The sequence below is a fragment of the Seriola lalandi genome, unplaced genomic scaffold, assembly GCF_002814215.2.
Source record: "Seriola lalandi dorsalis isolate HSWRI2012SDOR001 ecotype SW California unplaced genomic scaffold, Sedor1 jcf7180002054898, whole genome shotgun sequence".
NCBI lineage: Eukaryota > Metazoa > Chordata > Actinopteri > Carangiformes > Carangidae > Seriola > Seriola lalandi.
Window position 1 is genome coordinate 5,577,173 of NW_019525450.1, and position 15,013 is coordinate 5,592,185.

The window sequence follows — 15,013 nt, forward strand, 5'->3', positions numbered from 1 at the left end:
AAACTTGATTAACACTGGTAATGATTAGAAGATTCATGTGGTATCTCTTAAAAACTTGTAGCCCCATTTCTTTCTCTCAAGATGATGTCCACAGTGTGTGTGTATCACTGTCACATTGAGCTACTGGCAGCCTAGCATGAAATGGCGCATGGCTTCTGTCTTTTATTATATATTTGAAGACTTCAAAAGAATCTTAGACTGCTTTCATCTGCTGCCTCAGTACAATAAGACTGTGATTTCTAAACCTTATTCTTATGTCAAAGACCCCAAAGAGACAAATGCACACTGACCACAGAGCCCAATATGATGTGATTTTCTTATTACTTATATGGTTCATTATTAAAGTGAACAACTTTAAAGGTCAAGAAGGGAGGTAAAAACTGATCCAAACAGTGATTTAACAGAAGGATGTCACGCTCAATCATGGGTACTAATTCATTCTAAATTATATAAAAGATCATTTAGTTATGATTTAAGTGGGTAATTTAAGCCATCATAGAGGAATCGTCAATCCTGCTCCTCCTAGACAACTATGTTACAACTTCCAAGTAACTTCATGTGGCACTTCGCATCTGTCCGCTATCAAATAAAATAAAAATGTGATCTGGACTCCTTAGAGCTGAGGTCGTTGGCACCAGACATGCTAGTGTCCTGGGACCCCCTACAGGAGCCCGTGGAGGAATGCAGACCTCATCCTTGGGAAGCACTGGCAATAATGCAGCGACGCTCAGTGTGTTGACATGCACTTGCATACAGTCAGGGGTTAGGTGTAAGTGAAATAAAGGTTTTCTTTACGCCTCTTCTGGCCTTTGAAGACAAGCAAGAGTCGGGAAAGCTCAGAAAGCTGCGTCAAGTCAGCTAGAAAAAGTCAGCTAACACCGGAAGTTCTAACATTTAATTTTCATAATAAATATATGAAAGAGACATGAAATTGACACATCAAGGGTTGCTGTGGGATGGTTTCTAAACGGTTGGTTTATTTGTTTCAGTTTATGGTTTACATAACATCTGCACTAAAACTAGCCTGTTGACAGTGAGTCAAAATTAGCAATTTTCAAAATTGCAGGCTAATATATATAACTGCGTTGGTATCATAGACTTATCGTAGAGTAAATGCTATGGAAATATTTGCTCTCTCTTTTTCAAAGCCTAACATCAGTTGGTCACATGTAATTTTTAATTTGATTTAGCTAAATATTGGGTTATTTTGTATAACAAACGTGTCTCACTAATTAAAGGTTTTATACTGAAAGTGTGGACAGGAAGTCGTGCATTTCCTTGTGTGCGTCTTGTCAGTGGCGGCGCTCTGGATCAAAGGCTGCTTTCGCACTCCAGTCGCACGGTCCTGTACTGAGCGCAGTCTGCTCTCGGTCTCCACGGACGCTCCTCTGTCTGGATATCGTAGCCTGTTTCTTTTTTTTCTTCTTTGGATTATATTCATCTGATGGTTTTCAACTCCAACTCGATGCATAGAAATGGGTAAACTGCACTCGAAACATGGTAAGGGTTCTTATTCCTGAGAGACAAATCACAGCTGTAGTTTTTCCTCTGCTGCGATACTTTCCAGTAACAGTATTCATTGTCTTGTGTCTTTCTCTCAAGCCGCTATTTGTAAACCGAGGGAGAGTCCAGAAGGTAAGCGCACTTATGTTTTTTCCTCTCTTCTGTGAAACACTTTCATAGTCACTGAGAATTTCGGTCAGTTTGTGAACGGCAGAGCAATTTTCAGACTCAGCTCTTGCCTCATTAGAGCAGCGTTACAGCTCTAGGAGTCCGACTCTTTGAAGATGGAGCGCTTATGGAAAACATGAGCGAAGCGAGAGGAAATATAGTTTGTAGCTGCTAATAATGCGCTTCTTTGTTGCAGGCGACAGTTTTGTAGTCAATGCCTGTTTGGCGAGGAAGGGAATCGACGACTGGCTCGTGAAGCAGAAATACTACTGCACGAGCTCGCGCCTCGAGCAGCAAGACTGTCACCACAAGAATAACTGCGGTTTGACTGCACGGGTGAGTACGACGCTGTCCACGAGGTTCACGTGCTGTTTACGGTGAAGTAAGGTTTTAGAAATGTCTGTGAAATTCTTCTTAAACTATTTTCTAGTCACCTCGCGATGCCTGTCCGCGCTTCACATAATTGGGACGAGGTTTTGCCGCGGTTCTTTTCCCAAGACTTTTATCAGTGGTGTTGCATGAGGCTACATTTAGGCTCCAGCGTATGTCTGTGTTTAGACGGACGCACTCAAAGTCCCTCAAGAACTTTCTTAAAGCTTTCATGGTGGACAAACTTTTAACAATGAGTGAGAGATCATGTGTATTCATGTTGGCTGCGCATAGTGACTTAAATGTACGCTGAGAATTTACTCAAGCTGGTACCCTCGACGTGAATATCTCAATTTTGTGTCCGTTACAGCCTGCTGTCTCTTTCATGGTGACAAACTGAAAAGCGGAATTTCAATTCTACCTTAGGTAAAGCTCTCATCTTCTCACGTAGGGAACAAATGTTGGTATCATTCTATGCACTGATCAGAGGGATTTTTTTTCAGGTAGCAGTAGATCAAGTCTGAGTTGAAAGCATTGCCGTGTGGCAGTCTGGTGACAAGTGTGGATTGTAAAGGCTGGGGAGAAATGTTGGAGGTCATGCTTGTTTTGTATTTTGGCATTGGTATAAACACTGTGCTGTTGTTGTCAAGTAGGGAAATCCTTTGGAATTGCTTCAGAGGAGCCTTAAGCCTCTTTGGTTTGGTGATGCCTTCCTCAAAGGCAGCATGTTTGAGGAATTGGAGCCCATCAAGAAAAAAAAGGGAGAAATCACTTCCTCCACCCACAATCCAGACACTTTGAGCAGAAATGCATCTATCTATTGAATGCAGCCCAGAATCCAGGAGCTCTTGTATTTTGAACACATTAGAAGCACCTTCAGTGATATTCATGATGTTGTGTGGCATGATTGTCCTTTTAAAATACTTGACAGCTCCTTAAGTTTGAAAAACTGGAATCCTACAATTGGTGACACATAGTTGATGGGTATAATAAACAGTTCTTTTCCTTTTCTTTCCTTTCTCATTTGCTTTTTATAGTGACAAAACTTGCATGCAGCAGTTTTCATGTTAAGGTTATGTTATACCATGCATTTAAAATGATGGGTTAGGAGGCAAGCAAGGCACAACTGCACATGCTAGTATGGATTCTTGGAAAAATTAAGCTTTGGTATGTGGATTCATTGGCATGCTGGGGAAGAGAAGGCAAACATCAAACTTGAGGAAGTCTTAAGTGACTGAAATATCTTCTGATTCCCACCTAAGTTGGGTCTAAAGTCCACCATTGTTTTGATAGCAGAAGAGCAGCCATGGTGTTGCATGGTGGGTCAGTGATGAGATAAGTAGTGGTCGTTTTATGAATCTCCTGGTCTGAGGTGATGTGTGCACGGTCAAGTGTATGGAGTGTTGGGAGGTTACCAGCTTTACATGTTGCACCAACATGGTGTGAAAGTTGCTAAAGGTGACATGTGCCCAAAGCTGCATTAAATTTCATATGGTAGTAATAGGATCCCACTCACAGCAGAAGCCGTGTCTACAGGACGTTTTTTTTTTAGATTGGCTCTATGAGAAACACCTGAAAGTATGTTAGAAAGTATGTTTTTTTTTTAGTTTTTTTTTTAGATCATGTTGATGCTGCTGCAGCAGAAAAGTGGTGCCATTTACATGGGCACTTATTTGTTAGAGTGGGGTTCATACGCTTTGGGCAATTTAAGCATTTAAAATCACATTATTACCATGCAATTACCATACATTATTACCTCAAAAACAAACAGTCATTACTTTGTTCCTGGAAATATTCATGTGCTTCTTTTCCCAACAACAGTGGTGTGTGAAGTTTTGGCCCAGGATGGAACAGGAGCCCCCAAAAGAGTTGGATGTTTTTGAACAATTTGGAGTTAGTGGAGTACAGTTTGTATAAATAATTCAAGTCTGGGTGCCTAATGGCTTTTATAGCTCAGAGGGAAAATGAACAAAAGAAGAAAGGTGATTCCACCATCCGTATTTATGTGGGTGCGTTTTGCTTTTGTTTTATGATTATAAAGTGGATCCAGGAGTCTGATTTCTCAATGAGACAATTCCATGTTGACTCTATTCACACATGGTGTGAGCGTTCTGGATACATTAGCCATTTTTCCTTTTCATCAAGGTGCCACCATTACTGTTTGGCAAAGCTGAGTTATAAGATAAGGACATAAAAAATGGTGTCAGTTCTTCTAAAAGGTTGAATTTAAAATTTCTTTTTGTAGTTTGATGTTCATCTCGCTAGCGGGAGTGCTGATCATCGACACTGCTAAGGGGGAGGCTTCTAACATTTCTGTGCACCCATTACTTTTTCCCGCACCTTAAATAAATGATCTCATTAATCTGATCATCAATCACATTCAGCAGTTTATGAGATGTGTGCTTTAATACAGTTACCAGCAGTAACTTTATGCTGATACTTTTTACATTTGTGTGGTGTAAACACCATGCAAAATGCTATGAGTCAAACATTTATTTGTCTTTGAACATTGCAAGCTAATGTTTTATTTGTTTATTTGCTGCTTTTCTTAAAGAGTTACACAAATGTTATGACGTCCCAAAGTTTCCAGAGTATTCCCAGAATAAATTCTGTGTGAAAATCATTTTACTTAAAATGATACAGTCTAAAAAATATTGTTATTAAATTATCAAAATAATTTCAAATGTTGAATAATGTGTTATTCCTCTGAATGAATTTATAGCCTTCTGTAAAGTAAATGTTCACCATATCACAAGCTTTAACTGTAGTAGAAGTCTTGACGCTCTGTGAGAAGGAGTTTAAAAGCTCGACCCCACGGCGCTCTCAGATAAAAACAGAAGCTAACCTCTTAGGTGAGAGAATGCGAGTCAAGTCTCTTAACTTTAAAAGCTGTCTATATTGTATAGAATACCTGGTGAGACAGTTATTTATAGCCGCTGTTCTGTGAGCCCCCCTTCCAGCTGAACCAGGGTCCGGGAGAATGTGGGTCGGGTGTCAACAGTAGGGAGTCCACGCTTGGAATTCTTTTGATCCGATTTTTTTCCAAACCGTATTCCCTGTAGGAGCAATGCTGGTTTTAACAGGAATCATTGCTTTGCAGAGCCGCTCACATTAGCAGTTTCATCTTGATTAATGGCTTTGAATTGAAATTGTGGCTGAGCACACACTGATAGACTGAGAGACAGAGATGCTCTTGGGGGCTTTATGATGTTTCCATGCAGACCCGGTAGCCATCCATGAGTTCTGCCGTCAGTTGCGGCGTTAGTTCAGTGTGGCAGACAGTGAGTGAGTGGTGTGGGCAGGTGGATCTGTGGGTTTCAACACATGAGATCCAGGTCATGTGAGCCTGGGCACACTTTCTCCCCTGTGTACAGCATGGTGTCTACACCTACCCATTAATTTGATATGTTATGTGCACCCCGTAGAATTATGCTGCTGACATAGATATTGATGGAGTTTTCACAACTTTTGACTTGGAAGTTCAAATTTCTGGTGGCAAGTTTATTAGGTTGCTTCTCTTGGCATCAGATGAAAAAGAACTCTATTATGTTTGTCGCACGTCAAGAGTGACTTTAAAAATAATCAGTTGTGAAAGGGGTGGTACTTCTCACAAAGTCACCCCTTTCTGTTCTTAAAATCCCCCTCCCCCTCTTCTAATTCTCCCCTCTCCTCCTAGCCTCCATCTGTTTCTTGCGTTTACCCTGTGGCTGTGTGTTGGTTGAGACTGCATTTGAAGTGGGCCACGCAGGGAGGTGTTTGTAGTGACACTGATGGCTCCTCCTCCTTTGTGAAGCCCTAGGGTCTATGTAGTAAAAGCAGCCCCTCCACCTCCAATCTTCCCAAGCTGCTGCTCTTACAGTTCCAACACTCTTTTTTTTTTTTCTCCAACTTCCATCAACTTATATGGAACATATACAAAAAGCAAAGGTACATCTGACAACAGATTGCAACTGAAAAGTGAATCACAGTGGAACTTCTGCCCCCAACCCCCTTGTCTCGCAGTTGGTTGTCAGCTCTTTGATTTTTTTTTTTGTTGAAGGTAGAAAGGTTTTTTTGGAAGTAGGCCTAAAGCTTTTAAACGCATTCCCTCAGCCTCCGAGTCTGATAAAAGACATGGCAGGTTTTGCGCCCCCTTCGTTTTTTGCTTCTGCTGTTGTGCTTTTTCTCCTCTTGTCGTTTTCACAAAGCGAGGGCCCTTGTCTAGAAGCTGAAAGCACCTTTCAAATGCAGACTCCTCTTCCTCTTTCTCTCCTTCTTTCTGTCTTCTCCATGTGCATTTTCTTTTCCCACCGGCTGGCCTCTTGTGCGTGCTGTGTGACGTATGCCCCTCTCCCACCGGGCTCTACCCCCTCTGTGCTCCCAAGGGACCGAGGGCCTGTTGTTGCTCTTTGAAGAGGCTGGGAGAAAAGTTTGGAGCCACACTCTAAAGAGAAGAAAAGCCTTAGCCTTTGGGGAGGAGGGGTAGCACCTGGCCATAAAGGGGCTCTGTGATTTTTTTTTTTTATTTTCCCATGAGAAGATGGGGTGGAAGTCTTGGGCTGATGTCAGCGTAGCTGGGGGACTGGGAGGTTCGAGGACATGCAGGTGGCTTTAATGTCACATCCAGCATCGTATGTCACATAGATTACTAAAAGCTGGAGGAGTTTCTCCTGTGTGACAAAGCAGCGCGGATAACTCTCAGTTGCTGTGAATGGTGCCTTCTGGAAAGGATTTCTGTGAAAGAATGACAGTGGTTCAGAGTAAAGTAAAGCTCTAGTGGCATGTAGACACTTGACCAGGTTTATCCACCTTTCTCTCATTTAAAGCTGAATCTTCTGATGTATTCCCCCTGGCCGTTTTCTGATTTTCTTAAGAAATATATTATTGAATTTATCTGGTCTAGTTTCAGATGTCTGTAGTACCACAACATGTTTAAAGTTTGTAAAACCAATGAAGTAACTGTCATCACAGGCTGTTGTCATTACAAATAAAACTGTGTATTTGCCATTTTTATAGTATGAGTGAAGTGGTGCTCATGTATGTGCAAATGTATTCATGCAAGTGCATATAAGTGTGCAGTATGTCTGCAGTCAGCTGTCCGGATGCACTCCAGAGATGAAAGGCTTCTGCGGGAATGTGCTCTGAATCTCAGGGGATTAGCAGCTGAGATTGTGCTTTGTTTCCCCAAAATATACGCTCAGTTTGGATCAACGGATAGCTGTTGATCAAAGTGTCTCTCACCACCCCTTTCACAGCTACACTCAGGCTGCAGGGTTTGTGTCATGCTTGGGGGTGGCATTTATTTAAAAAAGGGATAGTTAGATTTAGAGGTTGTATGTGTAGTCACTGAGAGTTTGCATTCATTTTGAAACTGGTCTACGTCCAAACTAATGCCTTTCCATTTTAAAACTGCGTTGTAAAAACGAAAACGATCTCCACCCAGATAAGCTTTTTGGTATCATAAATAATCTCCGTCCATACCAACGCACCTGAAAACGTTTATCACATGGCCATTCAAGAGGAAGCAGGTTGCCTACTCTGCAGTTGGTTTCTACAAACGGGGAACAGCAATGTGTATGCCTGACACACAGCATCAGGAGTTTACATTTTTGACCTGAAATATTAAGTTGGGAAGGAGAGCGATTAATTGATAAACAATTTAGTTGACAGATAAGGTAGTTACATGCAAATTTTATAAGTTTGTTTATGCATTAATGCTGATTTTAAATGAAAGAATGATTTGTTTGTACAGGTAGACAGGTGTGATTTCAGAAACCAAAATATCGACAGTAAACTACACTGAAGAGACGGTTGTACATTTCACATGCACTAGTGAATATAAGCATTTATAACACAGCTCAATACCATGAGCAATATTTTCTACTAATACACAGCTATCACTGGGACCAACTCTAGGTGACTGGGGCTCCTGTGGTTGTGCTGAGCTCCTCTGAGCTTTCTGTGGGAGCTCAGTGCCCATTTTAATCACCCACTTAAAAGGCTCTGCTGAAGTGGGTGTTTAAGTGTTTAAACCCTGAATAATTCTCTCTTGTTTGTTTATCAGGTTCCCCCGCGGGTTGCGCTCTGGCCTGTGCAGTAAGTGCTGAATAATTTGACTGAGCACTCAAAGTGGCTCTCAAATAGGACGAGATCAACATCTGCATAAAACTGCTATCAAGCTCTCATGAGAGTGCGCATGCACAGGAGCGTGCATATTCACTCATGTGCCATGAAGCACACAGGCATACTATCACAAATATACATACACACATTACTCATTTGTTTACCCTAATAAGTGGATTCAAATCACTGCTCACAGATGCAGGGTCCCAGTGTGATTCCCTTCCATTTGTTTTTCTTTCAAAGTAGACATAGGGAAACGCCAGTGATGGACTCCACAGCTTGATGTTGTGTTTATTCTCCTTGTGTTTGAGAGCTTTGCTGACCAGGTCTCTAAGGCCACCTGAGGTATAGGGGATGGAGGAAGCGGATTTAGGTAAACAGAGTTGGGAGAGCATTGTGCCTCCCGCAGACAGAGGGTCCAGGTCTCTTCAGCTCTTCCTGTGGCGCCAGGGCTGGAGGAGGTCTGGATTGTGTGTTAGGGGATGTTTTTGGTGGAAGGAAAGCTAAACAGAGGATCGGCCCTGCTGAAAAGAAAGCTGTCCTCCCCTGGTGTGTTTATGCTCCACAGGTGCCACAACCCAAAGAGGACCTTACCCTGTAGACTCTCAGTGAAGCAGGCCAACCCTGTGCTCCCCAAAGTGCCATTTGCCCTGTCCGTCAAACCCACCTCTCCCCCAAACTTGTCTTGCTCAAGTTTGAAAACAGCTCCCTTGGACGGATTTTGTACGTCTTCAGGGGCCTGCAGAGTAACCTTACGCTCCCTAAAGCGCACACTGCTGTAGTTGGCTTCTCAAATTTGTATGAGTTTAATTTTACATCCAAGTGTATGTGAGATCCAAAGCAAGTCTGTTTAACATAGGCGTGCCTTTAAAGAGTTCGTGTGTTTCCTCTCCACACAGTTTTTGTTTTATTCAGAGGCTCACACAAGTAACAGGATGTTAAATTTGATCCTTCTCTCTCTGTCGTCATAACTTTTCACTGTCTTTTAACATAAGTTGTGCTACATGTCATTGCTGCTTCCTATATGCCGATGATGTGATTGTTTCACTTAAATTCAAGCAAACAAAGTAAGGCGCTTGTTGACTTAAATCAGGGATTTGGATTAAATGGATAGAATATGTATGTAGAATATGACTTTTTTTCATGGATGTTGTCTCCTGGTTTGTGTTTGTGTAACTTTGTATTTATTGTTTCTGTGTGCAGTGTATTTTAATGTGTGAGTGAGCATTGGTAGTAGACTTTGGTTGCAGTTTGTAACTCAGTAACCTACTCCATTGCAAGTTCATTATAGTGAGCAGTGACACAAGCCACTAATTCCAGTCAGCTATGAATAGAAACGTGCGTCTGGCACCAGCGTGCTTGTATATAGTAGTTGAAGTGTCTATTTTTGCTGCTATGTTTACTTGCTAAGTTGAAACACTCTCTGTAATTATAGAGATTTTAGTTCCACAGTTAAAAGGTCAGATGTGAGGGATGTTTAGAGGTAGTGGCTTGTGGCTGGAAGGATGTCTGCTCTAAACATGCTGTGTGTGTGTGTTTGTGTGTATGTGTGTGCGTGCGTGTGTGTGTGTGTGTGTGTGTGTGTGTGTGTGTGTGTGTGTGTGTGTGTGCGTGTGTGTGTGCACAAGCAGAGAGGAAGAGTGGCCACCTTGGTGTTGAGGTCAGTTCCATCTGGTCAACATGCACACGTCAGAGGTTTTCATAACTGCCACCTATCACATAGAACTCCACTGTTGATTGCAGCTACAAGGTTTAGTTTACTGGCTTTGAATAAATGTTACTGACAAGTGTCTTCTGGTGGAGTTGTGGAGATCTGAACATAAAGATCATATTTTATGACATGTCCTCACCTACAGCTTCTTTCACCATGTGTAGAGTGGCTTGATTGAATCCAGACTACACTCACAGTGTAGCCTTAACAACTTACAAAACTGGTTCAGCAGATCAGATTAGACTATGAGTAAAAACCATTATCTATTTTGTGCATTCCAGCTTTTAACTAACATGTCCTGGCTGGATCAGATAATAAAAACCACATTAAAGAGAGGCCCTTTCAATTAAAAACATTATGATCTTGAGGCTTGTCTAAGTCTATTGTCTTCTCTTTTAGGTAACTTACAAGTTTCTTAGGTGTAAGCTTTTTAATTTTTAAAACACATTTGAATATCTTGGAATACATCAAGGATTTTCCCAGCCTGAATATATACTTTTTTAGAATGAGATCATTAAGCTGTAGCTTGTGACATGACAAGTTACCGAGGTGTTTCCTCTCATTTGGCTGTGGTAAAAGGTTGAAGTGCCTGTCACTTTCTTGCTGCCCTCGAGGTAGACTTTCCGACTAAAACCCTGTTCCTCCCACACTTTGCAGCACTTGAGACTGGCGTCTGAAGCCACCCAGACGACTGAAGGACTGTCTCTCCTCAAAGAGAGCTTTGACTAATTGCTAAGACCCTCTAGACACAGTGTAGCGCACTCACTGTTAAAACACAACACTCAGACACTTAAGCATGGAAGCAGGCATGCTGTCAACCGTGTGTCTTAAATGTATAATCCATCCTGTTTTTGCAGTAATGATTGACACACATGCACACACTCTGTGAGCCTGTGTCGCCTCAGCTGGACTCCTCTGCCATTTTTGCCAAGCAAGCTAAAGGTTCCAGAGCAAACTAATTTCCTTCATGAACTGTGAGATATTCTATCACTGTTCTAACCGCACAAGCTTTCGGAGATGAGGTGTGTCATTTTGCATAAGACTCTCTCTCTTCTTTCTCTCCTCTCTCTTTCTTATTCTTTGGATCGGAGCTTTACTCTGAATTCAGAGGGCCATAATGTTGTGATTTGTTACTCTTGGCAGGCGGAGACCACCTGTAAATCAAGGCCAAGCGACAGGCTGTCTCCATTCCCTTCCAAACCATAGCTTCCACTTGAGAATGCGAGGTCCCAAAGTGGAGTTCATTGGCTGGTGGAGAATGTGTTTTAAGGATTCACCTCTAGCTCAGATTCCCTGTTAACCCTCAGAGTCCCAAGGAAACCTTTTGGAAAAAGTAGAAATGGCTTTGCTCACGCTGTTACCGTAATCTTTGTGTGACTGGCCATTTGTGAGCAGGGTTACCTAAAAATTCAGTTGTAGCCAGCTCAGCCAAAGACGACTCAAAATGACAGTAATTACCTTGCAGTAAAAGAAGTAGTATTGGCCTCTTTTATTCTGAAGATTATAGTAGTTTCCACAGCTATGGTTGGCTAATTGCAGGCCATTTTGTGAATCAGAGAAAAAGTTTTTATTTTTTTGATTAAATCTTTTTTATTTGTTAAAGAAATTTAAGAAAAACTTAAAAAAAATAAAAAATTCCTGAATGAGGCCCAGTGTTTCCCTCATTGTAAATGTAAGCACTCTCGACAATTGGTTTCTCTAAATTGCTGGAGGGGTAATCATGCAGTTTGACTCTTGATCTTGACACATCGTATCCTCTCCCTCTCCTCCTCTTTGTGCAGATAAGGCTTTGATAAACAGTGTGATAAATGTTAATTGCTGTGGTTACATATTTTTCAAAAGCTAATAAAGGCTGTTACCTTGAGTAACAGGTAGGGATTCGTGCCTGAGGGGCTGGCTGAGTTGTAAAAGCTTATCTTTGCAGGTGTAAAAGTTTTGTAAATGGGTCATTAAAGTGTTGGCCAACTTCACACATAAAACACAAAAAAGGGAGAGGGGAGGGGGGAGATTACTTCAGATCAGCATGTTTCTGAAGCATAGAGATGAGGGCTGTAAATCTCTGCTAATATTCCACTGAGCCTTTCAGGAGGCAGCCTTTGATGTGGGTGAGGTAATGTGACCAGCAGTGTTTGCAATGTTAATCTGACGTGGAGAAATGACTGGTGTCTGTGCACTATCGCTCTACAAAAGGAAGGCATCCAATCATGGCACTTGTGGGTGCTGTAAAAAAAAAAGGCTTCAGAAAGCAAACAACACGTGTACAAAAATTCACACATCCATGTTTTGTCACATGTCTTTGCAACCTGCAATGTCAGAGAGTTAATTTATACAGACATACAGTATAATTTGACTTAAAAAAGGGTGCACAGAGCAAAATTGCTGAACCGCTCCTCCTCCACATGCAGGGCTTTACGTCAACCTCACTAAAGTGTTTCTGGACTGTGTGTGTGTGTTGTGTGTGTGTGTGTGTGTGTGTGTGGAGAATCTCTGCATGACCTGTGTCGTGAACTAGAGTTAACAGAGTAAGCCCTATGGCATGTGCAGCCTCTTCAAACCCCTCCGGTCGTGGTGTTGCTGACCATGCACACTTTAATCATAGAGCAGCTTCCTCCAACCTGCCTGGTGATGGATCCTGACTCTGTGGCTATAATTTCCTTCCTGGGGTGCAGGAAGAGAAGTGGGTGTGCCTTGACTGAGGGGTGTCAGGCATGGGGCCGCAGAGTCTGCACAGAAGGTGTCCGTCTTTGATTCTCCCTTTGAGACGTCAAATTACACGTTAGCCATTTTAAGTCAGCATAGTTAAAGGATTGCTTGTTCAATTATTTCTCCAGTTTGTTCTCAACTCAACTTAAGTATTGGTCTTGGTAGAAAGTCAAGGTAGACAAAGTGGTTGAGACATAGAAGAGAAAGTTTTAGTGGTAATTTAGGGCCTACACGTGGTTTCAAAGTTCGGTGTTGCAACCACTTCGTAATACTTGCACATCTGGTAAAGCCCCTAAATTGTTTTAATTTTTTTGTTGCAGCGTTCTGTTCATAAAAATGAATATAAAACTTGTGCATTAAATGTACTGTAAAATACCTTAGATTAAAAGCATCCACCAGGTAGCGTATGTTATGTTAATGGTGCATGTGAAGGGCTCAACATCAAAGGATTTACAATCTGTGACCTCTGGAAAGGCATTGAATTTCTTATCAAAGGCATGAAAAAAACACAGCAGTTATGACTTCCTCTTGGCACTGCAGACTGCTCATGAGATCAGTTTTATGCATTTGTTCGCTTTGTTGTGAAACCCTGACATTTTAGACAAGTAAGCATCTGTTCTGCTGGAGCAAAGTCAAGAAACTACCTCAATGCATCATGTGATGATGAGCTTGATAGTCTCATTGTCAAATAAAACAGATGTATCTTGTTTGGCTGGAGAGAAATGCAGAGACGTTAATTTGTCGTGGCTTTCAGTTTTGTAGGTGTTGTCTTGAAATCGGCCCCGTCACCGCTCCTCCGTAAATGGCACCGTCTCGCGTCAGCCTTGCTATTCTATATGATTATCTGAGATCTTTATTTCATGTGTGAAAACCGATCCCCTTTGAAGCTTCACTCAGAGGCAGTGCAGCGCTTCACTACCTCACATCAACACCCTCTATCTTGGCTCCATCTCTGGGCGTCATGTTTTACTGCTACGTGGTGCTTTGAATGAGGCTGTTTAATGTTGCTGGAAGGTGTGGGGCACCCCAGTGTTAAAGGACTGCAAAAGACTGTAGCCAGGTTTAAAATGCTGTCTGACGATGACTGGTGGTCCACTCTAGCAGCAGCACCACCACACTTACCACATACTGCAGGATAGGCGCTGCTCCAGATTCCAGGAGCTGTGCTGTTCGGTCCTTTGAAACTGCCTCCGGTGTATCTCAGTTTACTCTTTGGGATGATGGAGGGGGCTGGGTATTTCCTCTCTTGAGATCTTTTGCGAGTAATACTACACCTATAAGCTAATTTGCAGCTCTAAAACTAATACGATTTTTTTGTTGTTTTATATCTTCGTTTTCAACATTGAGGCTGTGTGTATACTAGAGCTTTTGAAAATCCCTGTGCTCTACAGCTGTTTTCTCCATTAGTTATTCATAAACTTTAGTTGGTGGCTACTTTCCAGGTCAGTCAGAATCAGTCAAAATCAAGTGCAGTAAATTCATGGGACAAAGTACAAATACATGATGACAATTTGAATGTATCTTAACATACCTGGTACAAGGACAACAAAGACTGCATGCCATACACTGTCCCTTTGAATTTTATCATATAGCTTGTATCGGTCCATACAGATATTGGCCATGCTCTGGCTGTGAAGAATATAACACAAGTAAGAAGTATCACTTCTCACTTTCAGTAAAGGCTCTATTTCACCCTCTCCAGTGCTCAGTGGCTTTTATGTGAGTGTCAGCGACCTCAGCTGTCTCTTGTTTGAAGGCCCAGGGGAAGGAGACGTACTTGGAGAAGCACTATTGCAATTCCCACATTCTCCCTTGTCTCTGTTACTCTTCCTGTCTCACCTTGCACTTGGCTAAATGGCCTTTCATGTGGGACGCTCCCCCCTTCATGTCGGCACCACTGCCCCGAACGTCACAGTCCTCAAGGTGTTTTCTTGCGCTGTGTGGAGAACGAAGCAGGAGGAACCCAGCCGCAGTACTAATGAGATTTTTCCTGGGTTTTGAGGGAGTGCCAGTGGCGCTGCCATTGCTCTAGAGGCCTGCTTCCACTGAGCCCTGGCGCGTGATCAGGGGGAGCTGTCGTCGGCTGCATAAATTGTCAGCCTGTGTGGTGGGTCGTGGAGGAAGACAGCATGGAGACCAAGAGGCCTTGTGGGACTTTCCCACAATCACATACAAGTACACATTACTTGCACTTTAATGTACCCTTTTGCTTTCAGACAGAAAAAAGAAATGGCCCAGTGGGTCCATGTCTGGAGTGCCAGAGTGAGGATGACGCTAGTGGCAACTGTCTGTCTTAACTCACTAAATTGATTATATACCAGCATGCAGCCGCTCTACTGCAGAATATGGACCCTAAAATATCAAATGCAATAGCAGAAGAACCCTTTCTTAACTTTTAACCTTGTATCGAGGGTAGGTTAGTTGAGCACAGTGCACTTTTCCGACTACACTCTGCTC

At 42.3% G+C, this 15,013-nt stretch overlaps 1 protein-coding gene across 1 annotated transcript in view; it reads left to right on the forward strand.

Moving 5' to 3' along the window:
• Positions 1 to 1,312: 1,312 nt before the first annotated feature.
• The window catches only part of nkd1 (NKD inhibitor of WNT signaling pathway 1), a 32,931-nt gene continuing 19,230 nt past the window's right edge, over positions 1,313 to 15,013 (forward strand). The window contains exons 1-3 of the mRNA XM_023429701.2: positions 1,313 to 1,500; positions 1,603 to 1,635; positions 1,868 to 2,007. Of these exons, the coding sequence (XP_023285469.1) occupies positions 1,476 to 1,500; positions 1,603 to 1,635; positions 1,868 to 2,007 (198 nt within the window). The 5' untranslated portion in view covers positions 1,313 to 1,475. The remainder of the gene's footprint in view (positions 1,501 to 1,602; positions 1,636 to 1,867; positions 2,008 to 15,013) is intronic.